This window comes from Mesocricetus auratus, unplaced genomic scaffold (assembly GCF_017639785.1).
Source record: "Mesocricetus auratus isolate SY011 unplaced genomic scaffold, BCM_Maur_2.0 Super-Scaffold_4256, whole genome shotgun sequence".
NCBI classification, from domain to species: domain Eukaryota; kingdom Metazoa; phylum Chordata; class Mammalia; order Rodentia; family Cricetidae; genus Mesocricetus; species Mesocricetus auratus.
Genome location: NW_024429182.1, coordinates 100,784,418 through 100,811,785, shown reverse-complemented (window position 1 = coordinate 100,811,785; position 27,368 = coordinate 100,784,418). Strand labels below are relative to the sequence as shown.

At 43.3% G+C, this 27,368-nt stretch overlaps 1 protein-coding gene across 3 annotated transcripts; it reads right to left on the bottom strand.

Moving 5' to 3' along the window:
- Positions 1 to 1,323: 1,323 nt before the first annotated feature.
- On the bottom strand, positions 1,324 to 27,174 carry Aamdc (adipogenesis associated Mth938 domain containing). 3 transcript variants are annotated; one of them, XM_005073946.4, is made up of 4 exons: positions 27,016 to 27,174; positions 8,989 to 9,138; positions 3,971 to 4,066; positions 1,324 to 1,500 (listed from the first exon to the last, which is right to left on the bottom strand). In XM_005073946.4, exons 2-4 carry the CDS (start codon positions 9,118 to 9,120, stop codon positions 1,360 to 1,362), a joined length of 369 nt encoding a protein of 122 aa, XP_005074003.1. In that variant the 5' UTR covers positions 9,121 to 9,138; positions 27,016 to 27,174; the 3' UTR covers positions 1,324 to 1,359. The 3 variants fall into 3 exon arrangements, with proteins under 3 accessions (XP_005074003.1, XP_040584216.1, XP_040584219.1); XM_040728282.1 differs by having other exon boundaries at positions 26,922 to 27,099; XM_040728285.1 differs by lacking the exon at positions 27,016 to 27,174 and adding an exon at positions 26,669 to 26,868.
- Positions 27,175 to 27,368: the final 194 nt, after the last annotated feature.

Below are 27,368 nucleotides of genomic sequence, written 5' to 3'. Positions count from 1 at the left end.
TCCCCAGTGCTCATGATGTCCATCAGGAAGAAGGAATTTTAATGGAGAAAATGCCTCATGGGATTGGCCTATAAGTGAGTCTGTGGGACATTTTCTTGATTATTGTAGGAGGGCCCAGCTCACTGTAGGTGGTGCCATCCCTGGGCAAATGGTCCTGGATGGTGTAACAAGCAGGCTAACCAAGCCATGATAAGCAAGCTAGTTAGAAGCACCCCTCCATGGCCTCTACATCAGTACCTACCTCCAGGTTCCTTCCTTGAGTTCCTACCCTGATTTCCCTGGATGATGGACTACAAGCTGTAAGGTAAAATAAATCCTTTCTGCTTCAAGTTTCTTTTTGGTCATGGTGTTTTATTTGTTCGTATTTTTTGAGACAGGGTTTCTCTGGGTAACAGTCCTAGCTGTCCTGGAACTCACTTTATAAACCAGGCTGGCTTCCAACTCACAGAGATCTGCCTGCCTCTGCCTCCCAAGTGCTGGGATTAAAGGCATGTGCCATCACTGCCTGGCAGGATATGGCATTTTATCACAGCAATAAAAACCCTAAAACAGACAACTACTCCATCCCCAAAATTTAGTGGATCTGAGAGCTGTCTGGCTCAAGGCCCAAAGTCAATCAATGCAATAGTTTAGAACCTACCTAGAACCTAGACATGGATATATTTCCACTGTCACTCAAGTGTGCCTTTACTCTCTCAACATTTTGATCATGTCATCTGCACAAAGCTCTTCCTTGAGCATAGATCTGAAATAGCCTCTATCTCTCATCTACTTTTTCAAAACTGATTTTATATTCATATTTATATTTATATGTAGAAGCGTCATGGATACAAGTCATTGTTGCTGTTTCTCTGGAGCCTACAGCAGTGTATGGCATATAAAGTGCTTTAAAAGATAGTTGGGTTGGGCATGGTGGCGCATGCCTTTAATCCCAGCACTCGGGAAGCAGAGGCAGGAGGATCTCTGTGAGTTCGAGGCCAGCCTGGTCTACAGAGTCAGTTTCAGGACAGCCTCCAAAACAATACAGAGAAACCCTGTCTCAAAAAAAAAAAAATGGATAAAGGTTCCAAAGTATCAACTGTGGTGTGAGATCTTTAATGCTCTCAACTTTTTCAACTTCTGTTTTTGTATGAAATTTCTCATACATTGAACCTAACAAACACATACTACACTACTATTCAGTAAATAGTTCTGATCTAAGCAACCTGAAGGGCAGGGATTCTGCATTTGTCTTCTGTCAATCTATCCCAAAAACATAAACCCATGCTCTAAATGCACAGTAGAGGCTAATGTGGAGAATGGTAAGAGAGATAGTCAAGGCACTGTTGCTTAGTGATTTATTCTCCTCTGTGGGCTCCATCAGCAGGTAGAATGGAAGACGCCTCCTACTCTTACTCCTTGGGCAACCAAGGCATTATACTCCTTCACTGCCTGCTCTGTCTGGAGAACCCGCACATTGATGCCTTGTTTCTGGAGGTACTCCACAGTGGATGGAGGCACCTGGAAAGAGGGGAAAGAGATGGGTAAGAAGGGAGAAAGGGGCCCCAGAAACTGCTTTTCCTGCCACAAGGCAAGTGTACAGAATTAGACAGAACACCTGTCACTTCTCAATCACCCAGTGTGTCACCACTCCAAAATTTGGCAGGGAGCCCCAGTGAGTTCCAGAGAGCTCCTGAGAAGCTGGGGTTGTACCGCCGTGGTTCAGAGTGTATGTGCATGCATGAGACCCTGAGTTCATTCCCCAGTAACAGGGTGAGAAAACCAGACCACTGTCAAGTTCCCAAATGTCTCCCAGCCATGCTTTAGCTCTGGTGAAAAGGAAAGGGGCAGGGCAGCATTTCTGACTCGGCCCCAGATTGAAGCTATTCTAGCAGTGTAATTCTGAGTAAGGAATCAATCTCAGCACTTCTTTCTGTGCTTATGGATCAGGGATAGTCACATCACACTCACAAGGTTAGCTGTGAGAACCGAGTTAAGGTTCAGAGCATGTCTAACATGGTGCATATCCTATGCGGTGTAAAATTTTGAAGTTTAGTCAGTGCAACTTAAGTTTAAAGTCGAACTTCCTATTCGCCAAACCAAAAGACATTCCACTAACTTTTAAGCATGAGCCCTCCCATTTCCTCTCCCATAGAGTTTATATGAGGGTGTCACTCTGCAACTCAAATGTCTTCTTGGAGTGCACAGTGGAGGTTGGTATGGAGAATAGACCACTCATAAGCAGCCTCCCCAAGGCACTGTTTGCTTACAGCATTTATTATCTGAAGTTATCTAGTTTGAGGTGTTTTTAACTTTTTTAAAATAATTTTTTAGATTTATTTTAATTTTTTATGTGTATGGTGTTTTGTCATGGACACTAAATGCAACTGGTGCACAGACATACATGTAGGAAAAACAATCTCTGAGTGTGAGACCAGTCTACTATACATAGTGAGTGAGTTCCAGGACAGCCAGGGCTATACAGTAAGACGTTGACTCAAAAAACAGACAAACAAATGGGATACCATCTCTATAACTGCATTTATGAATATTTTGTATTTTTCTACAGGTCAGACACTGTTTCAGGCACTGAGGACACTGGGATAAATAAGGTGAATGAGGTTTTGTTATCACCATCAATTAAAAAGCAGGCTAGAGGGGGCTGGAGAGATGGTTCATCGGTTAAGAGGACTTGCTTTTTGCAGAGGACCCAGGTTTGAGTCCTAACACCCACATGGTATCTCACAAACTGTCAGTAACTCTAGTCCTGGAGATCTGCCCTCCTTTGGCTTCCACAGACACAAGACACATACGTAGTGCAAAGATGTTCATGCAGGTGGAACATAAAAATAAAGAACACATCTTTCTGTCACAAATCATCTAATTTTGTGTGTATGGGTGTTTTGCGGCATGGATGTCTATGCACCACATTCATGCCTAGAGCCTTTGTAGACCAGAAGAGGGTATCAGATCCCTGGAACTGGAGTTATAGTGAGTCACTGTGGGTCCCCTGCAGTGTTTGTTCTAGTTGTAAGCATGTGGGTCCCCTGCACTGTTCTTTTTTTTTTTTTTTTTTTTTTTTTTTTTGGTTTTTCGAGACAGGGTTTCTCTGTATTGTTTTGGAGACTGTCCTGGAACTCGCTTTGTAGACCAGGCTGGCCTCGAACTCACAGAGATCCACCTGCCTCTGCCTCCCGAGTGCTGGGATTAAAGGCATGCGCCACCAATGCCCGGCCCCTGCACTGTTCTTAAGTGCTGCTTAGTTCTCTGCAAGTAAAGTAGCAAGCTGGGCTCAGTGGTTCACACTTCTACTTCCAGCACTTGGACGGTAAATAGGAGAGTCACTGCAAGTTCCAGGCCAGTCAGGGATAGAGGAAGAACCTGTCAAAAACTAAATTAAACTAAAAATGGCACAGAACTGGAGATGGAGCTCAGCTCGTATGGTACTTGCGTAGCATTCATGAAGCCCTGAGTTAATCCCCAGCATGGCATAAACTGTATGATAGTGCATACTTATAATCTTAGCAGTCAGGATGTAGGGGCAAGAGACCCAAAGGATCAAGGACCAAATATGTGCCTCTTAATGGCTTTCTCAGCAAAAAATAGACCCCATATTTAAAAGTTCTATAAGCATACATCATCTACTGACACTGCTGCTGCTCTGTGAACACACAATATGATGTTCACACAGTGATAAAGACAGACACTGCACTACTCAGAATGCATCCCTATTGTTGACCACACGCATGACTAGCTGGATAACTATAGAACATGAGAAATTCTGGAATTGAGGTATTTTGTGAGAAATAGTTGAAACACAATATCAGGGTTGGGCACAAACTTGGAAAGCCCTATTCTGACTAAGTGAAGTAGTGTGCGCAGTCTTACTCACCCTAGGCCACTTCCTGCTCAGCAAAATGAGAGGACATGATATGTAGAGCTGAACTCCAGTGAAGGAGATACCTATGAAAGCTAAGGGCCAAGAACCTACCTTCAAAGCCTCACTCATTCCTCTACCGATCACCAGAGTCTGCACACCCTTCTCAGCGACTTCCTTCACATCTGCAGGTTGCACCCCAGGGGAATGCTGTGTGAAGAAGAGAGCAGGAGGTACCATCTTTCATCACAACACAATTATTTTTATTTTTTTTATTTTGTCAGGCAATAATGGTGCATGCCTTTAATCCCAGCACTTTGGAGGCAGAGGCAGGTGGATCTCTGTGAGTTTAATGCCAGCCTGGTCTATATAGTGAGTTCTAAGACAATCAGAACTGTTACACAGAGAAATCCTGTCTCAAAACAAACAAACAAACAAAGGTTTAGATTTAGGAAACAATTAAGAATCCTGGGGTTTAGCCGGGCAGTGGTGGCGAATGCCTTTAATCCCAGCACTCCGGAGGCAGAGGCAGGCGGATCTCTGTGAGTTTGAGGCCAGCCTGGTCTACAGAGCAAGTTCCAGGACAGGCTCCAAAGCAATACAGAGAAACCCTGTCTCGAGAAGCAAAATAATAATAATATTATTAATTAATTAATTAATTAAAAGAAACGATAAAAGAAAAAGGTAAGCACAAAAGTCTCCATTCTCACATTACAGGTAAGGAAACTGAAGCTCAGAAAAACACACACAATTTGGCTAAGATATACACAGCTGGCAAGTGGTAGAGCTGGGATTTGAACTCAGACACACACTACTTCTGCTTATAATGAATGTTCTTTTTTTTTTTTTGGTTTTTTGAGACAGGGTTTCTCTGTATTGTTTTGGAGGCTGTCCTGGAACTCGCTTTGTAGACCAGGCTGGCCTCGAACTCACAGAGATCTGCCTGCCTCTGCCTCCCGAGTGCTGGGATTAAAGGCGTGTGCCACCAACGCCCGGCTATAATGAATGTTCTTTATTGGGCTCCGATACCAAGGAGCAACCTCTTGAAGCTTGAAAGAATGAAACATAATGAATGACAGTTGGGCTAAGCCCAGCAACTTGTCTATATAAATCCTATTTTTTTCCACAGAAAATCTTCCTTTCTATCTCTCTCCTCTCCCTTCACTGGAGAGCTAAAAGGCTAGAGAGGAGACAGAATAAAATATTTAAAAGTACTTCATTAAAATCGAAAACCCGTGGGCTAGAGAAATGGCTCAGAGGTTAAGAGCACTGACTGCTCTTCCAGAGGTCCCAAGTTCAATTCCCAGAAACCACATGATGGCTCACAACCATCTATAATGGGATCTGGTGCCCTCTTCTCGAATGTAGGCAGGGTTTCACTATATAGCTCTGGCTCTCTTAGAACTCACTATGTAGACCAGGCTGGTCTTGAACTCACAGAGATCCTCCTGCCTCTGACTCCTGAGTTCTGGGATTAAAGGAGTCACTGTACTTGGCATCACACAAAAAATTATGTGAGTGTTCACAGTAAATTTTATTCATGGTAGTCTACAGTTGAAAACAACAATAAATGATCATTAATTAACTGATGAGTAAACTGATTTGTTACAAGTCAGCAGATGGACTATTACTCACCAAGAAAAACAGAACAATTTAATGATACATATGTCAATACTCTCAGACAGTTAAACTTAAATGAGGCCTGTGTATCAGATAATGGTATTTGTTAGTTCCCGATTTTAATCATTGTATTATAGTGGAAGAGAACAGACTACAGAGCTAAGAGTCTCTGAGGAGTATCTCTGCTCCAGTTTCTCTGTTTCCTACAAAGATCAGAAGAAGTTAGAGGATTAGATTGTGTGGGTTTTTTTTTGTTGTTGTTTGTTTGTTTGTTTTTGTTTTGTTTTGAGACAAGGGTTTCTCTGCAGTGCCCTGACTGTCCTGGAACAGAAGAAATTTAGAGGACTAGATTGTTTTCTTAAAAAATACTTAAATTTGTGGGCTGAAGAGATGACCCAGCGGTGAAGAGTATGGGTTATAGTGGGCATGGTGGCACACACCTTTAATCCCAGCACTGGGGAGGCAGAGGCAGTTTGATCTCTGTGAATTTGAGGACAACATGGTCTACAGAGTTCCAGGACAGTCAGAGCTACATAGTGAGGCCCTGTCTCAAAAAAACAAACAAACAAACAAACAAAACCCGAACAACAACAAAGAACACTTGTTTCTTTTCCAGCACCAACATGGTGGCTCACAACTCCAGTCCCAGGGGATCCAATGCCTTCTTCTGATCTTTTTTTTTTTTTTTTTTGGTTTTTCGAGACAGGGTTTCTCTGTATTGTTTTGGAGGCTGTCCTGGAACTCGCTTTGTAGACCAGGCTGGCCTCGAACTCACAGAGATCCTCCTGCCTCTGCCTCCCGAGTGCTGGGATTAAAAACGTGCGCCACCAACGCCCGGCCCTTCTTCTGATCTTTGTGGACACTGCATGCAAGTGTTGCACAGATATAGATGCAGGCAAAACACCTATGCACACAAAATAAAATAAAAATTAAATTAAAAAAGTATTTGTGACTTAAACATGGTTATGGGTTTTATGTGTAAGTGCTTCTCCTTCATGAATATCTATGTACCATGTGCATGTCTACTGTCTGTGGACGTCAGGAAGGAATAGCAGATCCCCTAGAAATGGAGTTACAACAATGAGCCACCACGTAAGTGCTAGGACATAAAACTGGGTCCTCTAATGAGAAACAAGTGCTCCTTGTTAACTCCTGAGACATCTTTTCAGGCCCAGATTGTGATGTTTTACATTTATTTTAAAAAGTTAAAAGGCAAAATTGGAAAAGGGACATACTCACATGATTCAGCTACTTATTAAAGACTATAAAAGGGTTGGATCAGATACTCTTCTTAGTCCCATACTCTGATCTGTCCTAGATCCACCCTGAGCTTAATACACAAAATTTAAAGAATTTACATGTTTTTTTTTTCCTGGAGCTGTGACCACAGTGAACATTTACTAGAATTACAGGTCAGGGTTGGAGAACTTCACCTCCCTTAAATAAAAGCATTTATGCGAATTATCGGGCAGCTACTTCATTTAACAAGAATAGCAACTGTTTTGAATAGAGCCACGACCTCCAAACTCTTAGTAGTAAGTATCATGCAACAAGCCCGCTGACTGCTTGAAATGCAGTGAAAGGTTGTAAGGAGTGCAACTGTAATCCTCTGGAGATTCAGGCTAGAGCTAGCTGAAGCCGATCAGAGTTGCTTGATCAGTGGAACACATGTGACGAATTCAGCTGTGCTGCTGCTACTGCTGCTATCCTGCAGGCTCACAGTGTCTACTGAGCAATAAAAGATAACAGCAGGGCCTGCAGATCCAGGCCCTGGCAGTAATTACGCTCAGCTTCTCCTGGAAACCTGGAATTGGAGCATCACAATGTTATCAAGGCATCTCCAACCTGCCCTCAGCTCCTGTGTGCTTCCAGGTCCTCAAGGCAACCGAGGCTCTCATTGAGAATGGTTCTGCTCTTCATTAAGAGGCTTTTATCGCACAACCGATGGTTGTAAAGCTCAGCTTTTTTCTTGGGAGAAAGCTATTAATTGTACAACAGTGTCTTGACTGCTACCCCTTAGGGCAGCCAGACAAGAAGGTTTCATCCTTTGTGCCTCAGAAATGTTATGATCAAACTGAAAAGGAAACATGCCTAAATTAAACCTGAATCATTCCCTTCTGCCAAAATTACAGGCTTGTGAATGGACAGTCGGAATGTCATTAGCTGGGCTGCACTGAGGTAAAAGTAGACTCTGTGAGGGCAGGTTAAAGAATGCTGGAATGTATCGCCTGTAGATACTGTCAGAGGGCAGGTTAAAGATTGCTGGAATCTATCCCCTGCAGATACGCTCTGAGATGTTCTCATTGTCCCTCACCTGAATGAACAGATCTTGACAGATCTCTTACACGGGCACTGGCTGCTTTTCTGCCTCGGTATGGTGAAACTTCTGACATTTCTCCACAATGATTTTAGCCCCCCTCATTCCAGCCTTGGACCAGAGGAGGCCCGAGTTTCACTTTCAACAACCTTCCCATGGTCTCACTAATATGGGGAGGTTGAAAATGGTCTTCTGTTACATGTGAGCCCATGACCAGTACTCTCAGGAATGAGAGGTCCTGTGGGGTAGTGCATAAGATTCAGAACTAAACCACACCAGGTCTAAATCCTGCGCCTGTGATGCAGGGTTGACGAGGCCCACATACAGCTTTGTTTTGAGGACAAACCACATGTTGGGAAGGATCTGGAACTCCAATGCCCACCCCTCAACTCAAGGTGTGTGTCTAGGTCTCTTTCCTCTCAACCAAGCCAGGAGCTCATGTGGCCAAGAATTCTGCCCTTTAAGGACTGAATTCCCAACAACAACAACAACAAAAATTAGTCATTGCCAGAAGCTGGAGATGTGGGATGGAGAAAGTAGCATTGCTGCTCATGGTTGTGGGGGTTCTTTTAGGGGCTAATAAATAGATCTTGGGATCACTATAATAGCAACTGTACAAGCTTATGAATATGAATGGAATTTTGAGTCCATTATATTACATTGTGTAGTTTATTTTGTGTGTTTAGGTGTTTTGCCTACATACATGTCTGTACACCATGTGATTCCCTGATGCTGGAGGAGGCCAGAAGTCAGTGTTAGACACCCTGAAACTGAACTTACAGATGGTTGTGAGCTGCCATGTGAGTTTTGGGGACAGAATCCAGGTCCTCTGAAAGAGTAGCCAGTTCTCTTTTTGTTGTTGCTGTTTTGGGTTTTGTGTGTGTGTGTGTGTTTTGTTTTTTCCAGACAGGGTTTCTCTGTGACTTTGGAGACTTTCCTGGAACTAGGTCATGTAGACCAGGCTGGTCTTGAACTCACAGAGATCCAGCTGCCTCTGCCTCCCAAGTACTGGGATTAAAGGTGTGTGCCACCAACGCCCAGCCTTGCTGAGCCATTTTTTCAGCCTTACATTATGCACCTAAAAAGGGTAAGTTTAATACTTGGCAGAGAAGAGGGAGAACTTGGTTGTTTAGGAGTTGGAAGTTACTTGGCCAGCCTCCTGTAGTGTCAACTAATCGAATCACTAGAGTCTTACCTCAGTTCCTGTTTCTCTCCAATCCCAAGCCCGACTGCCTCCTGGCCATACTTTGCAATCTTTATAGGTTAAGGTAGAGCCTTGCACTTTCATTTGTCCCCAAGAAAGGGAAGCAATTGTAGGGGAAGCCATGAGTAACTGAGCTGGAATCTGAAGTTAAAAGAAAAAGATACTAAGTCAGTCACTAAGGAAAGTTGAGACCACTTCAAAATTCAGAGACTGATGCCCCAGGTCTCTACATAGGAGGGACCCTTCTTTTTTTTTTTTTTTTAAGATTTATTTATTTATCACATATACAATGTTCTGCCTACATGCCAGAAGAGGGCACCAGATTGAATTGTAGATGGTTGTGAGCCACCATATGGTTGCTGGGAATTGAACTCAGGACCCCTGTAAGAGCAGTCAGTGCTCTTAACCTCTGAGCCATCTCTCCAGCCCGAGGTACCCTTCTTTTAACAAGGTCTGTACCCCACTGTGAATGCAGGCCTCTACTGAGCACTTCTCTAAGACATAGACATTATTCTTGGAATCTGGAATCCTGAAAACACAGAGAGCAGAGACGACAATGATTGCTCAAACTCCAGAGGTAATCCTCAAGACAAAGTCTGAAAGTGGAGATTTACTGGGGCAGTGGTGACGCATGCCTTTAATCCCAGCCCTCAGGAAGCAGAAGCAGGCAGATCTCTGTGATTTCTAGGCCAGTCTGGCCTACAGCCTTGTCTGTGAGTTCCTGGACAGCTGAGTCTACATAGAGAAACCCTGTCTGAAAAAACCAAAAACTAAAACAAAAACAAAACAAGCAAACAAAAAGTTTGATGTGAGGAGGTAGTTTATCTTATCTCAATATAAACAATACAGCCAAAAAAATCCTACAATAATAATTTGGTCAGCAAGATGAATATCTGGCATTAAGCCCAACAACTTCAGTTCAATCCTTGGAGCCCACATGGTAGGAGAAGAAAACTGACTCTCACACAATCACTCACACACACACACACACACACACACACACACAACACCAAGTAAACAAACATAAAAGAAAAACCCAAGCTGGCAAGCTGGAGATACAACTCTGCACTTAGGAACACTTGGTGCTCTTTCATATGACTTAATTTAGTTTTTAGGACCTGTAGGGCCCAGCCATGAAGGCAATACCTGGTTCCAGGAAAGACCACAAACTGAGACACCCAGGCACCACCCAGGAACGGACCATCCAAGGGGAAAATACCTAGCATTCCAACCACTGTAGATAGATAGGATCACCAGATGTCCCTTAGCCCAGCACAGACCCGTCCCCTTTCACCAAGACACCCCTAGACAAATGCCAGCCAATCAGGGGTCCTGAACTTTAGAAATCCCTCACCCCAACCTCTGCTATGATAAAAACTGAACCCCAACTGAGCTAGAGGCTCTCTGATTGTGTCAACTCGTTGGATACCACAAAGGGCCCAAGTTCAAATTTGAATAAAGACTCTTTATTTTTATATATGGGATTCTTTCTCCTTGTGGTTTTGGGGGAACTCTGAGAACTGGGCATAACAGCAACCAAGCTGAACAGTTTATAACTGCTGGTAACTCCAGTTCTGAGGATTCATTCTCATCAGCCTCCAGAAGGACCTCCATACAGGTGGCATACATGTAGGCACACATACGTGTAAATTTAAAAAAATACAATGATGCCAGCCGGGCGTTGGTGGCGCACACCTTTAATCCCAGCACTCGGGAGGCAGAGACAGGCGGATCTTTGTTGAGTTCGAGACCAGCCTGGTCTATAAGAGCTAGTTCCAGGACAGCCTCCAAAGCCACAGAGAAACCCTGTCTCCAAAAACCAAAAAAAAAAAAAAAATGAACTCAGGTGTGGTGGTACATGCCTTTAATCCCAGTACTCAGGAGGGAAAGGTAGGTGGATCTTTGTGAGTTGAAGGCAAGCCTCATCTACAGTGAATTCTGGGACAGCCAACACTGTTACACAGAGAAACCCTATCTCAAAAACCAAACAATGCCAGCCCTTGGGAGGCAGAGGCAGGAGGATCTCTGTGAGTTTAAGTCCAGCCTGGTCTACAGAGCGAGTTCCAGGACAGCCTCCAAAACAATACAGAGAAACCCTGTCTCGAAAAACAAAACAAAACAAAACAAAAAAAGCGAACAAACAAACAAACAAACATGGGGCTGGAGAGATGGCTCATCGGTTAAGAGTACTGGCAGTTCTTCCAGAGGTTCTGAGTTCAATTCCCAGCACCCACATGGTGGCTCACAACCATCTCTAGTGGGATCTGATGTCCTTTTTTGGCACAAAGGCATACATGCAGATAGAATCCTCATACATATAACACCTATAATTCCCATAGTGGGAAGGCAGAGGCGGGAGGATCCCTGGGGTTTGCTGGCTAGCCAATCTAGTTCAGTCTTCAAGCTCTAGATTCAGTGAGAGACCCTTTCTTTTTTTTTTTCTTTTCTACGAGACAGGGTTTCTCTGTTTTGGAGGCTGTCGGTCCAGCCTGGCCTCGAACTCACAGAGATCCGCCTGCCTCTGCCTCCTGAGTGCTGGGATTAAAGGCGTGTGCCACCAATGCCCGGCCAGAGAGACCCTTTCTTAAAAACATAAGGTGGAAAGCAATTGGTGACCTCAATGCTCACATGAATACATGCCCACACACTCCCTGATGTGTACAGTAGCACACACTAATATGTACATAAACACACACAAAAGATGAAATTCTCAAAGATGACACAGTCACAGACTCTCCTCATATCCCAAGTAGAACAGAAGCCACAAGCCTATGTTCCAAGGCCTGGGTAGCTTAATTCATGGGAACTTTACAAGTTGATAATGCCTACACACATGAACAAAGGGAAGCCCAAGGCATAAGATGGTAGGCAGATATAAAAACCAATAAAAACAAGTGGGACTTGTAATTAGTCCTTCAGTGCACACATGGATCCATAAGTAGTGCACAAAACTCTTGCTGGCTCAAGGTGTATGAATATTGAATACATTTGTGGCTGAATACTAAACTACATAGACATAAAGGAAATCCCTAGAAAACCAGCTTTTACAGGCAGATCTCTGAGTTCAAGGCCAGCCTGGTCTGCAGAGTGAGTTCCAGGACAGCCAGGGTTACACAGAAAAACCCTGTCTTGAAAAGTCACACACACAAAAAAAGCGGGGCAGAGGCCGGGCATGGCTTTAATCCCAATGGGAGGCAGAGGCAGAAGCAAGGGCAGGTAGATCTCTGAGTTCAAAGTATGGTCTACAAAGAGAGTCTCAGGAGAGCCAGGGCTATATAGAGAAACCCTGGATTGAAAACAAAACAACAAAAAACAAACAAACAAAAAACAGCCTTTAAAATAAAAACAATATGAATCAAAATAAAGGACTGAACAGGTATTCTAGTGGCCACATACTATCGGGAATCAGAAATAATAGCTTTTAGCCGGGCGTTGGTGGCGCACACCTTTAATCCCAGCACTCACGAGGCAGAGGCAGGCGGATCTTTGTGAGTTCGAGACCAGCCTGGACTACCAAGCGAGTTCCAGGACAGCCTCCAAAGCCACAGAGAACCCTGTCTCGAAAAACCAAAAAAATAAAAAAAATAAAAAATAAATAAATAATAGATTTTAGTATTGTGCTTTGAATGTCTCCCAAATTTGTGTGATTTAATTCTAGATTTTTTTATTTCTTTTTTTTGGGGGGGGCATTTTCAAGACAGGGCTTCTCTGTATTGCTTTGGAGGTTGTCCTGGAACCCGCTCTGTAGACCAGACTGGTCTCGAATTCACAGAGATCCACCTGCCTCTGCCCCCTGAGTGCTGGGATTAAAGGGGCATGCCATCAACACTTGGCTTATTTCTTCATGGTTTTTCTGTGCAGCCTTTGATGTCCTGGAACTTGCTCTGAAGATCAAGCAGACCTGGAACTCACAGAGATCCACCTGCCTCTATCTCCCATTTGCTGGGTTTAAAGATGTGAGTCACCACTGGCCCAGCTAATTGTAGCAGTTTTGAGTTTTTAATTTGTTTTATTTAATTTATCTATTTATTTATTTGTTTATAGGCAGGGTTTCTCTACTGTGTGGCCCTGACTGTACCACTCTTATGTGGACCAGGCTGGCCTGGAACTCATATAGAGGTCCACCTGCCTTTGCCTCCCCAATGGTGGGGTTAAAGGAATTTGCCACCAAACCAGACTTGTTTGTTTTGATACTGGATCCAATGAATCTCAACTGGTCTTAAATGCATTATGTAGCAGAGGATGACCCTCCTTTTCTGATCCTCCTACCTCTACCTTGTAAGTGCTGGTATTAAAGGCTTGCATGGCCGTATCCAGTATATTCAGTGGTGCTGGGGTTCAAGACCAGGGCACTCTGCAAGCTAGGCACTCTCTAACCAGTAATCCTCTTGCTGGGTAAGAAGTGGGGCTTCACAGAATTGGTAAGACTATAGCTATAAGAGCTTTACCCTTATGTGTTGCCATTTGTACTTACTATTAAAATAAACATTATCATAAACATTTGCAAATAAATAAAAACATCACACACCCAAATTCTGGTGTACTATTATTGCAAGGGTAAGTTGTCACTGGAGCAAGTTCCTTACAAGAGGAGAGTTTGACATCTTTTAGCCCCAAACCCCTTTTCTTGCCCTCTCTTTGCTCCTCTACCATGAGGTTTGCCACCATAGGATGCTGCTGCAAGAAAGTTCTTTCTAGAGCTGGTTCTTGATCTTAGATTTTACAGCTCCCAGAACTGTAAGAAATACATCTCTGTTCAGTGTATAGTGCCTAGCCTGAGGTAGTCTGTCATAGCAGCATAAAACAGCTTAAGTCATTTAGAATAAGCAAATGATTGAACATCTAAAAATTTCAAGACTTCATGATCTAAAATGTCCAGTTTCCAACAAAATATTATGACATTTAAAAGAACCCAAAAAGTGTCAACACTCTCAGTCAAGTTAATGTACCTGAGTATTCTCAGATGTGATTCCAAATTTAACAAAAAGTATAATGACAAGATTCAGTTGACATATAATCTCAATAAGGTGATTGAGGGCGTGGAGGGCTTTGAGAAGGATGAATATAGCAGCTCTGATGATTGGGTGAGAAAAGAGCACCAGCAACCCAAGCCTGAAGACCTGAATTTGGTATCTGGAATCCATGAATAAAACAGCTAACTCCCCAAGTTGTTCTGATTTCTTGATATGCGCCATGGCACATACCCCCCCCACACACACATGAATAATAAACAGGGGACAGTGAGATGGTTCAGTAAATAAAGGTGTTACTGCCGGGCTGCAGTGGCGCACGCCTTTAATCCCAGCACTCGGGAGGCAGAGGCAGTAGGATCTCTGTGAGTTCGAGGCCGGGCTGGTCCGACAGCCTCCAAAACAATACAGAGAAACCCTGTCTTGTAAAACCAAAAAAAAAAAAAAAAAAAAAAAAGTAAAGGTGTTACTACCAAACTCCTGACCCAAGTTCTATCTCCAGGGCCTATATGGTGGAAAAAAATCAATTCCTGAAAGATGACCTCTCATCTCCACACATGCACCTTCCAACCCAAAAAAATAGTAAAAGTAACAGATTAAAATATATGAAATTTGCTGGACGTTTGTGGCACATGTCTTTAATCCCAGCACTTGGGAGGCAGAGGCAGGTGGATCTCTGTGAATTCCAGACCAGCCTGGTCTACAGAGTGAGTGCTACACAGAGAAACCCTATCTAGAAAAACAGAAAAAAAATTTTTTACAGATTCCCACAACATCTTTTATTTAGAATATTCTATCACTTCATTATCTTTGAGACTAGTGCTTTTTGTCCAAAAATATGAAACTTAAAAAAACGGGATTAGCCGGACGGTGGTGGCACATGCCTTTAATTCCAGTACTCAGGAGCCTGGCCCAAGATTTCTTTTTTTAAAGTCAGGGTCTCAGGTAGCTCAGGATGGCTTCAACGTTACTGTGTAGCCAAGAACAACCTTAAGCTTCTGATCTCCTGCCTCTACTTCTCCAGTATTAGGATTACAAGTGTGTACCTCCATCACTGTGCTTTGTTTGTTATTTTAAGGAAATTACTCAAACAATAGTAGGGGCTGGCAAGTCCAAAATAAGCAGAAAATGCTGGCTAGTTTTAATGTCTGAAGCATGCATGGTTAGCAGTGTCAAAGACTTATTTCTTCATCCAGAAAACATTAATTTTGTTTCACCTAACTGTATGAGTCCACTCAGAGGATCAAGGACAATCTCATTTAATTAAGTCAAATAATTGTAGATGTTAGCTATATTTACAAAATAACTTCATAGCAACACCCATGCTAGTCTTCGATCAGGTAACTGGACACTAGACCACAATGAAGTCTGAAGTTAACATAAAGCTAACAATCACTATTCATTCTTTTTATATAAGATGAAGACGTGGTTTGTTTACCATCCTACTGCAGCTTTCACATGTGCTACAGACTGTATAACCTGTGCTTTCTATAACCATGTAGATGGGAACAAAAGTTTGAATGAGTAAAAATAAAATGGGCATTGTTAACTGCAGAAAATCACAAGGCAGCCAGACTAGGTATCCAAAAGAAAGTCATTCAACATATTCTACACCTATTTATATTAAATTTAGAATCCATGAATAATAAGCTTACTCCTTGACATGGCCAACCTTGCAAGAGAGAAACTGACATTTTTTTGGCCACCCTGAAGCTGAATAACTTCTTCATTCCTAAGATGTTCAGTCATGATACCAGTACAGGCAAATTTCTATTTTAAATTATGGGTTTTTTTTGTCATAATAATCAGTGATGCCCTGACCATCAGCCAGTTAGTGTCTTCCTACAGTTAAGTAGACTTTTATATGGATATAACCCTTAGTCCCAGCTGAGAGTAAATCTTCACCACCAGGTGCATCATCAAAGTTGGAATATAGAAGGTTCTGGAGATACTAGTATACTAGTGTGTAGCTGGTAAGCTGCTGAAATTCGTGAGGAGGCCACCCAGATAGCCTTGTCAGGAGGCCACAGTGAGGAGAAATGACAATAAGTGATGAGAAATTACAGCAAGTGAGGAGATGTTTCACTCCATGTTTGGGATTCTGCTGGGGCCTGGGTCCATGATCTATTCTTTGTCAATTTCCCACCTCTCTCTCTTAAAACTACATTACCTTCAGTAAAGATAACTACCAAGTCATACTTTTAGTCAATACCACTTAACTACCAATGCAATTTTGCTACTTCAATTTCTAAATAGTCATCACAAAATATGTAACAGAGAAGATAAGCATAGTGAGACTCTGTCCAAAAAAAAAAAAAGTAACTTTTTTGCAGTAGGTGCATGTAAGTGCACAGCATGTTTATGTAGAGGTTAGAAGGGCTTCTCTCCTGTCACCTTGTGGGATCCCAGGATGGAATTCAGACAGTCAGCTCTACACCTCCACTGGAGGAACTGTCCCCAGCAGAACTTGAGCAGGAACACAATGAAAACAGCAAACTGGTACGAGCAGAGGGTGTCTGTATTTGTAGCTTGAGGGATGCGCTATGGTTTCTAATGCAAAATACCACAGGTGGCTTAAATGACACAACTTTTTTACTCATTTTGGAAAACTAGAATATAAAACTAAAATGCCAGAAAGGTTGGTTCCTGATGAGCCACCTCTCTAGATCCTTTCTGTAGGGAGAGGAGGAAGCCAAGTGAGTGATAATCTCAGTGAATGCACAGCCATTATATAGAGCAAGGCCTCAGACTCATGGGAGATTGGCAGTCTTCTTCCTTATCCATTTCTTTCTTTCTTTCTTTTTTTCTTTTTCTTTTTTTTTTCTTTTTTTGGCTTTTTCGAGACAGGGTTTCTCTGTATTGTTTTAGAGGCTGTCCTGGAACTCGCACTGTAGACCAGGCTGGCCTCGAACTCACAGAGATCCTCCTGCCTCTGCTTCCCGAGTGCTGGGATTAAAGGCGTGGGCCACCAACGCCCGCTTCGGCTTCCTTATCTATTTCAAGTGTTTACAGATGATTGATCAACTTTACAGAAACTATCAACTATAGCTTCCTTTCCCCTTCTTCCTGTTTTCCTACAGAGATTAGTTTCCCTCATGCTGTGCATAATAAACACAGTGAAGTTTAGAATCATTGAGGTAGTTAGTGCTGCTCCACTGGAGTGAGCACCACCCATCTGACCCCAGCTTTCCCGTGGCTATGTATATGGATCACTTTGGTAATACTGTCCTTTCTTTAGTCCCTTGCCATCCCCAGTCTGGTTTCTAGATTCAAACCACAAGGTTCTCTGCACCTCTCCTTTTTTTGAAGACTGGGTCTCACTATATAATCATGGCTGAATCAGAACTTGGACAGGACAGGTGGTGGTGCACCGCCTTTAATCCCAGTACTTGGGAGGCAGAGGCAGGCAGATCTCTGTGAGTTTGAGACCAGCCTGGTCTATGAGAACTAGTCCCAGGACAGCCTCCAAAGCCACAGAGAAACCCTGTCTCGGAAAACCAAAAAACAACAACAACAAAAAAGAACTTGGACAGAAACTTGCTTTATAGGCTGGTCTAGAACTCACAGAGATCCTTCTGCCTCTGTCTCCTGTGCTCTGAGGTTAAAGGTTTGTACCACCAGACTTATTATTATTATATTATTATTATGATTTAATTTTATGTATATGGGTTTTTGCCTGCATGCATTTCTATGCACCATGCATATGCGCATATGCGTGGTGCCTACAGAGGACAGAAAAAGGGGTCAGAGCCTCTGGAACTGGAGTTAGTTAGTTGTGAACTGCCATGTGAGTGATGGGAATCAAAACTAGGTCCTCTGGAAGAGCAGTCAGTGCTCTTAACCATTGAGTCATCTCCCCAGCTCCCATTTTACACTTTTTTTTGTTTTGTTTTTCGAGACAGGGTTTCTCTGTGGCTTTGGAGGCTGTCCTGGAACTAGCTCTTATAGACCAGGCTGGTCTCGAACTCACAAAGATCCGCCTGCCTCTGCCTCCTGAGTGCTGGGATTAAAGGCATGTGCCACCAATGCCGGGTCCATTTTACACTTATATCAAACATTACAAGATGTTTACAATCTTTCTGGCTAGAAATTATTGTTTAAAAATCCACCCTCATAGCTCAAAAGCCAATGTGTAAAATATATACTAATAGTAATGTTGTGCCCAGACGCTGAACCCCCCCAAACCACCATGATGACCATATCCAATGCAAAAGCAAAGAGTCTTTTTTTTTTTTGGTTTTTTGAGACAGGGTTTCTCTGTATTGTTTTGGAGACTGTCCTGGAACTTGCTCGGTAGACCAGGCTGGCCTCGAACTCACAGAGATCCTCCTGCCTCTGCCTCCCAAGTGCTGGGATTAAAGGCGTGCGCCACCAATGCCCGGCGCAAAGAGTCTTTATAATTAAAGAGTTAACTGGAGATAACTCGGGTCCTCTGTCTATCCAACACAGTGGATGAGTAGGGGGGACCCCAAGCAGCAGTTGGGCAGGTCATATATTGGGATAGAGCAAAGAGGTATCTGGGGGTCTGCTAGTTGCACAGCAATAGTCTCAGGATTGATGGACCTCCTGGCTTGGGCAACCTGTCCTGAATTAATTGGTCAGCTCAGCTGTAGAAAGATTGCTGTACTTAGAGGACCTCCCAGGGCAGCGGCTACTCCATGCATTAATCTACTATTATCAGTAAAGCACACCCAGAGCCACCAGCTAACTTCTGATTGGTTCCTTGCCATGTGGAGGGTATCTGGCTTCCTAGTGACAAGGGCAAGGTTGGCAAGGTCGGGAGCTCAGCACATGATGCTGAGTCAGGGGCTTATATCTTGCTGGGTCTTTTATGCAGCCTGTCATGGCTGCCAAAGCAGGGGGCTGGGTACTTCAGTAACAATATTAATATGAACAAATTACAGAAAATATTGCAAGGGGCATACTACAATTTCTGATATGGAAGATAATATTCTAAGGTTGAATAGCTCTAAGAGAGTTATGAACTCAGGTCCACCAGCTATCATCTTGCCACACTGTCTTAATACTTTCACTTTGCAAATAGATACCCCTAAAATCAGTTTCCTTTGCACTAAAGAGGTAGTGGTTTCTTCATTCCACTAAGTTTGATAAAATGGTAATGAAGGATTCTAGGCTCTTTATTTGCTATTTTTGTTGTTGTTGTTCTGAATCAGGGTTTCTCTAGGTAGCCCTGACTGGCCTTGAACTCACAGAAATCTGCCTATCTCTGCCTCCCTAGTGTTGAGATAGCCCAGCATGTGGTTCTCTTGTAGGAATTTCACACTCTCTAATTCTTCAAACATCTCAGTTTCTTTTTTTTTTTTTTTAAGATTTTTTAATTTATTCTCTTATGCCTCTATGTATGTCTGCACGCCAGGAGAGGGCACCAGATCTCATTACAGATGGTTGTGAGCCACCATGTGGTTGCTGGGAATTGAACTCAGGACCTCTGGAAGAGCAGTCAGTGCTCTTAACCGCTGAGCCATCTCTCCAGCCCTCAGTTTCTTGTTGGGAATGAAATTATTATTTTATTTTTTTGGTTTTTCGAGACAGGGTTTCTCTATTGTTTTGGCGGGTGTCCTGGAACTCGCTCTGTAGACCAGGCTGGCCTCGAACTCACAGCGATCTGCCTGCCTCCCGAGTGCTGGGATTAAAGGCAAGTGCCACCAAGGCCTGGCTCTACAGTTACCTCTTGATTTGAGACAAAAGCTTGACAGCTTAAAACAAAGGCCTTGTAAGCTTTTGTCTCCCACCAGCAGGCCCCCCTGCTGATGGGCCAGCTCAACAAGTTCAAGGGCTGCTCAGGAATGCTGCCACAACAGTTCTGAGACAATCAGCCTCCCTAGCCTTCTTCAAACTGAGAAGAGTCTAAATTAGGGAGGAAGACTCTTGGGAGGCTTTCCTGTCCCCCCCCCCCCCCACACACAAAGAGATTCGTTTTTCAGCTTTCTCTGCTTTACAGGGGTCTTTTTCCTCTGAGCCTGCTGTATGTGTGTTTCTTCACCCTCAATACATAATACATGTCTTTCTTCAGCTGCTAATTCTGTCTGTGTTTAGATTTCTGTTGCTTGCTACCTGTTGCACTTCAGACTTTTCCTGCCTTCCAATTCCTTTAACTAGCAGAAAAAAAATGAACCTAACAGGACCACCAGACTGTATCACTTCAAGACGCTTAGACTGACTGTGTCCCTTTTTAAAATTCTCTAATTTTCAGTTTGATTTTGATTGAAAAAAACACACCAATGAGTCACAGTTTGAAACTACTGCAATCAGCTAGGGGTATATTAAAATATTTAAGAATGGCTGTGTGTTGGTGGCGCACACCTTTAATGCCAGCAGAGGCAGGCAGGTCTCTGTGAGTTCAAGGCCAGCCTAGTCTACAGAGGGAGTTCCAGGACAGGCTCCAAAGCAATACAGAGAAACCCTGTCTCAAAAAACAAACAAACAAAAAATCAAGAATGAGACAGCATAAACATAAAAATGAAGTGGTATGCTGGGATAGGTTCTTTTTTGTGTCTGTATTAAATATCTTATTGCTACAATTTGTTGAGAGGCACTTGCCAAACAGTACAGCAGAGAGCAGAGATGTGCTTAGGAGACTCAGGGCAGGACTCTTCTACACCTAACATGTAAGCAGCATGTTAGCAACTTTGTGATCCTCACCAGTGAATATCAGTCTTTGCCGTATAGCATACCAAATTGCATCTAATAGAAATGTTAAAGTTAGATATAAAGGGCTCGTTGGTGAGATGGCTCAGTGGGTTAAGAACACTAGCTGGTCTTCCAGAGGACCGGAGTTCAATTCCCAGCAATCACATGATGGCTCACAACCATCTGTAATTAGATCTGGTGCTCTCTTTGGGACTGCAAGTAGAACACTGCATACATAATAAATAAGTCTTTTAAAAATAGAAAAAAAAGATATAAAGGATGTGAGATATATCTATTGGTAAAGTGATCCCCAGGCATAGTATTACTGAGCATGGTGGCACATGGCTGAAGCATGTAGCTCTCTGTACGTTCCAGGCAAGCTAGGGGCAGAGAGATAGTGAGCTCTGTCTCAAACAAAATAAAAGAAGTGGTTGACATTTGGGCTGGAGAGTTGGCTCAATGGTTAAGAGTATATATGACTTTTGCAAAGGACCCAAGTTTGGTTTTCAGTCACAAGTCAGGTGACTTATAACTATAACTTTAGCTCCAGGGGGGATCTGATGCCTCTGAGCTCTGTAGGCACTCCCACATGTGTACACACACATGAAAACATGTGCATGTGGTGTGAACCTCTGCCTGAATTGGAATTAGATTTTGTGTTTGTTTTCTTTCATTCAATTTATTTTTGAGGTTCATCCATATTGCAGTGTTGTTGAAAGTATATTTCAGTAGTTGTGGTAGTTTACTTCAGGAATATATTTACAAATCTCTCTGTTGGATATTTTGCTATTTTTAATAAACAACAATACAAAATTTAAGCAAACTCAAGTGAGTGCAAGTTAGTGCTTAGCAATAAATTTATTACAGGGTTAATAAATAGCTGCAATTTTATCTTTACATCCCGATCTGATATAGATACATATAATTCAGCTATCTACATTCACAATGTGGAATTAAACTTACTTTTTTACATTCATATTTTCAATTTTTTGAGATGGAACAGGGGCTTACCATGCCTCTAAGGTTCCTCTGAAGCTAACTGTATTCACAGTTCGGCCTCAAACTCAAAGTCCTCCTGCCTCTCTCTCTAGTGCTGGGCTGAGTATGTGCCAACAGCCTGCGACTGGTATTAAATTAAAAACTGATAACACACAAAAAAACAAGAGATGGCAATAGTATTGTGGCATGTGTTGTATATATTCTTTTCAACAACAGACTATGTGAAAGCGTGAACTTTGTGGCAAAGCACCTCTTATCTTTGGGTGGATACAATTTTCAGATACCCAAGGACTTTGCTCTCATTCCAGTCTGGATTAAAAAGCAGAAACTCTAGCCCTAGTTATCAGTTCTCTTTGGATAAGACTCTGAATTAAGTACAGTGAAAGTAAACTACAGCATTAAAGCCTTTTCTCTTTTAGATTTTTTGAGGGAGCATTTCTTTGTGTGTGTAGCCTTGGCTGTCCTGGCCTTGAACTCAGAGATCCTCCTACTTCTGCCTCCAGTGCTGGAATTAAAGGTGGTGCCACATGCCGCACCTAAGCCTTTTCTTTTTTAGGATATTATTTTACAACCTTTTGGACAATGGGAGTCAGGTGCTAGAAAAGCTGAAAGTTGTTGGGTGGTAATGCTGTACGCCTTTATTCCCAGTGATTGGGAGACAGAGGCAGGTGGATATTTGTGAGTTCAAGGTTAGCTGGTCTACAGAGCAAATTACAGGACAGCCAGAGAGGTTATACAGAGAAACTCTGCTTCAAAAAACCAAAGAAAAAGGAAAAGCTGAAAGCTGATGGTATGGTGGCTAGCCCCTATAACCCCAGCATTTGGAAGATGGGAAGGAGGACCAGGAGGAGTTCAAGGAGCCTCACATATATAGTCAGTTAGAGTAGCCTGTCTGAAATACAAACAGATGAAAGTCAAGAGAGAAACTTGGCTGGGTGGTGGTGGGGCATGCCTTTAATCCCAGTACTCAGGAAGGCAGAGGCAGGCAGATCTCTGTGAGTTCGAGGACAGCCTGCTCTAAGAGCTAGTTGCAGCACAGCTTCCAAAGCCACAGAGAAACAGTCTCAAAAAAAAAAAAAAAAAAAAAGACAGAAACCTGATAAGGTTTATATAACATGTAATATAGCTTCCCATTTCCTCTCAAGTTTCTTTCCAAAGAAATTTTTTCAAAAAGGTATAATTCTGACTTAAATTAACGACTATACAAAGGATTTTAGATTTTTGTTTTTGTTGTTGTTAAAACAAGTTGATAAGGATGTATTCTGGGTCAGGTTTTCTTTCAGCATTTTTATTTCCCATGTGGATGCATGTGTGCTACAACATGCTTGTGGAGGTCAGAGCACCACTTGCAAGAGTCAGTTCTCTTCTTCTACCATTGGGCTCTACGGATCAAATTCATGTCATCAGGTCTTTAACCACTGAACCATCTCACTGGCCTCTGGGTTAGATTTTCTTCAGCTGGGTCCCCAGGTTTCCCTTTCTCCACCCCATCCCCACATTTTGCAGTGTGAGGCGTCTTAGTTTGATATTTCTGTTGTGCCCAAGTTGCAAAGTCCCCAGAGACCACCAGGAAGACAGACCCACTAAACTGCAAAAGCAAGGTTTAATGCTTGTTCATCCACCCATGACAGGGACCCCATCTGGCTAGTTATTGAAGCAGCCCCCAGAGGAAGTGAAGTTCCCTGTCTACTGTGAGGTTTTATAGACAAAAGTTACAGGATTACATCAGTAGGTATGGGTTAGTTTCTGATTGGTTGACCTTTAGGAACAATCAAGAGCATTTTTCAAAGTCATATTTTGGCATGAAATACCTGTGTACCAATTATTTTCATTGGTCAGTGCTGAGAGGGAATATTCTGTGGTTTCTATGACATTGTCTTGTTACTTGCAGGTGGCCTGTTGCACAGAGATGCCAATAGTTTTCAGAACTATATCCTGGAGACTACAGGGGAGGTTTTGGACTCCCCTGGAGTTTCTTTTGTGGCCAAACAGCTCCCAGGAATCAAGCATCTAGGTGGCTGGGGGTGGGGGTCTGGAGTTTCTTTGTGTCAGAGGCCTGTGTGTCTTTTCTGTAGCCTGTCATGGCTGCTAAAGCAGGAGCTGAGTGAGGGTCTGGTCCCTTTATTTCTAAATTATTAGAAGTGAAGCCCTTGAGTTTGGTTTACCACTTTCAAATGATGTGATGGACCTTGATGATCCCCATCCCCCATGGAGGGTCTCACTATCCCTGGAGTGGATGGTGGGTGGGTTCGGGGGTTGGTGGGAAGCATGAGAGGATGGGAGGGTGAGGGGCTGGGGGGACAGATATGTAATTTCCTAAAAAAAATGTAGCAAAAAAAAAAAAAGAATAAGTCTCTGTGCTGTTATCTGTGAGCTGGTAGTCCAAAGGAAAGTCTGACTACAGGAGCTCAGCGGTGTGCTTGCTTTTCTTCCAGAGAAGCCATGTTTGGTTTTTAGCACTCATATTTAGTGGCAGGGAGATCTAATGTCCTCTTCTGAATTACACACAAACACACAGACACACACACACACACAGCCTTAAAATACAAGCAAACTGGGTATGTTGGTACACACCAGTATTACTAATACTTGGAAGGTTTAGGCAGGAGGATCAGAAGTTCAAGGCCATCCTTGGCTACATAAGTTGGGAGCCAGAATGAAATGCACAGGACCCTGTGTAAAGATAAGATAAAAAGAATCATTATTCTAGGACTTAGAGAGGTGGCTCAGCAGTTAGTACTTATTGCTCTTGTAGATGATCCAGGGTCCAGTTCCCAGCACCTACATCTGTTCCTCCAATTTTAAGGGATTCATGCCTTCTTGCCTCCAAGGGCAGCTGCATGAATGCAGTGCAGATAAACTCAGGCAGGCACACAGGCATATACGTGACCATCATGATGTCAGTAGGTAAATGACCATCATGATGTCAGTAGGTAAAGGTGCTTGCCGAGTGAGCCTGACCACTTGAGTTCAATGCCTGGAGCACACATAAAAGGTGAAAGGAGCTGGTTCAGAGGTTAAGGGCTCTGGCTGTTCTTCCAGAGGACCTGGGTTCAAATCTTAGCAACACATGGTGCCCTCTTCTGGCATGTAGGTACACATGCAGTCAGAATCCTGTATACATAATAAATAAATAAATTAGAGAAAAAAAAGATGGAAGGAGAGAAGTGATTCCACAAAGTTGTCTTCTGACCTGCAAGTAGCACAAATGTCTGCACACACAAACAATATTTTAAAAGAATCATTACTCCCAGAGAAACCTTTTTCTCTTAAAAAAAAAAAACAACGAGTTTCTTTGATAAAGAAAATGATGCACAGCTTTATGGCTTTTCCTCTTTTTACCTGGAAATGCATAACAAAATTCAGTGTTTAACTGTGAAGCCATTTTTCATGTTCCTGGAATAATTATCTGCCCATTAAAAAAAAACTTTCTTGGGGCTGGAGAGATGGCTCAGCAGTTAAGAGCACTGACTGCTCTTCCCCGAGGACCTGGGTTCAATTCCCAGTATTCACATGGCAGTTGACAACTGTCTGTAACTCCAAGATCTGACATCTTACACAGACATACATGCAGGCAAAAAACAAATGCAAATAAAAATAAATAAATTAAAAAATCTTTCTTTAGTCACACATTTTATTTTATATGACTCAGAATATATGTTGCTTTGTGTTAGTTTTTGGAAGTAGATATATAGGTTTTAAATACACACTTAAAACATTGGCTTAAAGTAATAGATTAAAGCCGGGCGTTGGTGGCGCACGCCTTTAATCCCAGCACTCGGGAGGCAGAGGCAGGCGGATCTCTGTGAGTTCGAGACCAGCCTGGACTACCAAGCGAGTTCCAGGACAGCCTCCAAAGCCATAGAGAAACCCTGTCTCGAAAAAACCAAAAAAAAAAAAAAAAAAAAAAAGGTTAAATATCACTGGATTCCATCTAAATTATAGGAACATCTTTTTTTTTTTTTGATAACAAGAAAGATTTGTTTATTTGAAACAGAGTCTCACATTGTAGCCCTATCTGGCCTGACTAGAGCTCTTCCTGCCTCTGTGCCCTGTCTGCTGACATTAAAGGAGAGTATCTGCCACCTGCCAGGACAAGAAGGACTATTTCAAAGCACATACAATGTGGCAGGGAATGACTAATCACTTTATTGTGAATAATCCTTGGTCTAGATACTTTACCGAAGTTCAAAGTAACTAAGTAACTTCAGAAGGCTATAGGACTCAGGTCTGGCTCAATTCAAAGTTCTGACTCCTAGTATACAGTGTACTGTTTCCCAAGCAGCACCTTGTATTTTCCATTGTCGGTGACTTTTTTTCCCCCTGCTCTGGGATTCTTTCTGGGAGGATGCCACATCTTATTCCTCAATGGAGTAGAATTCCACTTCCTAGCAAACTTTCTGCCTGCCATTTCACCAACTCCCCGACCTACATGTAGAGTCTTAGCTCAAGTCATCTAGAATGCCTCAGAGCCTGAGTTGAGCCGAGAGTCTTTGCATCTTGGACCTTCAGTAGAGCCTGGTTTCTTAGATCCTGTCACTCCGCAGTCACCACTAGTGATCCCACTCCCTCCCCACCACCAGCAGAGCCCTGGGACTGCTGGGATTCTTGTGCTTCAGTGTTGTGTAAGGGTTTCCACTCGCAAGGAAGCTCTTTAAACAGCAACATAAAACAACTCAAAACGGATTCAGGAAGTCCCTGAAACTGACCAGATTCATTAGGTCCCTCCCTGCCAGAGTAAGTAATAAAAGCTGAGACCCCTCTCAGACAGAAGGAAGCTGAGCAGCAAAAAAGCCTCTCAGACAAGCTGAGCTAAGACTCTGAGATCAGGCCAGCTGCCTGGAAGAAGCAGAAACCACCAGCTGAAGAGGTTCAGACCAGAGTCTCTTGGAAACGACAATCTCCAACCTGTTGAGCTGCCTGCAGGCTGTGCAGGGTGCTCCAAGCTTCCCAGCTTTTGTGAGCTGTCACCCGTGCTGGGGTGGGCCTTGGTAATGCTGCTGTCTTTGAGTCGTTTCTGCTCCTGTAAAGAACCCCTCACCCATACTCACGTAAAAATAAAACTCATTTGTTCACCAAGTTGAACTCTGGAGCTGTCTGTACTTCGATCTGTCTGTGGGAGCCCTATCTGCGGTGAGTAGATCTGTGTAGTGTCTCCCCAGGAAAAGTTCCGTCACACAACACTCAGCAGAGGGCAACAGCCCTCGGCAACTTTCTGAGAGACTTTTCTCCGTGGTCCCGCGCCAAGCTACAACCGTACCTTTTTCCACATTTCCTAACCTCTCCCCAGAGTCGCATTCCCACCCGTCATTCTCTTTTTCTGCGTCTTGGTGTCTCTGTTCAACTTCTCCCTCTTTCTCCTGGTCGTCTCCGTTCCCAGGTCCCGCAGAAAACTCACGCAGCGCTTCTGTTCCCCGTTGCTCCTCTGGTCAGCTCCGAGCTTTACCGCTCCCTGCCGCTCAGCTATCAGGCCTGGAACCGTCCTCGGTCCGGCAGGCAACTAAAGCCCCGCCCCTGTCTTTCTCCCCATTGGCTAGCGCCCTCAGAAAGTCCCGCCCCTAGGCTCGCAGCCCGCCTCTCCGCCCCGCTTCCCTTGTTTTCATTCCCCCTGTCACACGAGGCAGTGGCAACCCCGAAGTGGGAGGGGAGAAGTCAAAGAGGGAAGGGGACGGGAAGAGGGCGGAAAGTGAAGGGGCCCAGAGCGCCTCTCTGTCCCCGATCTAACTCAGTTCTCGACTGCTCCGGGCCGGC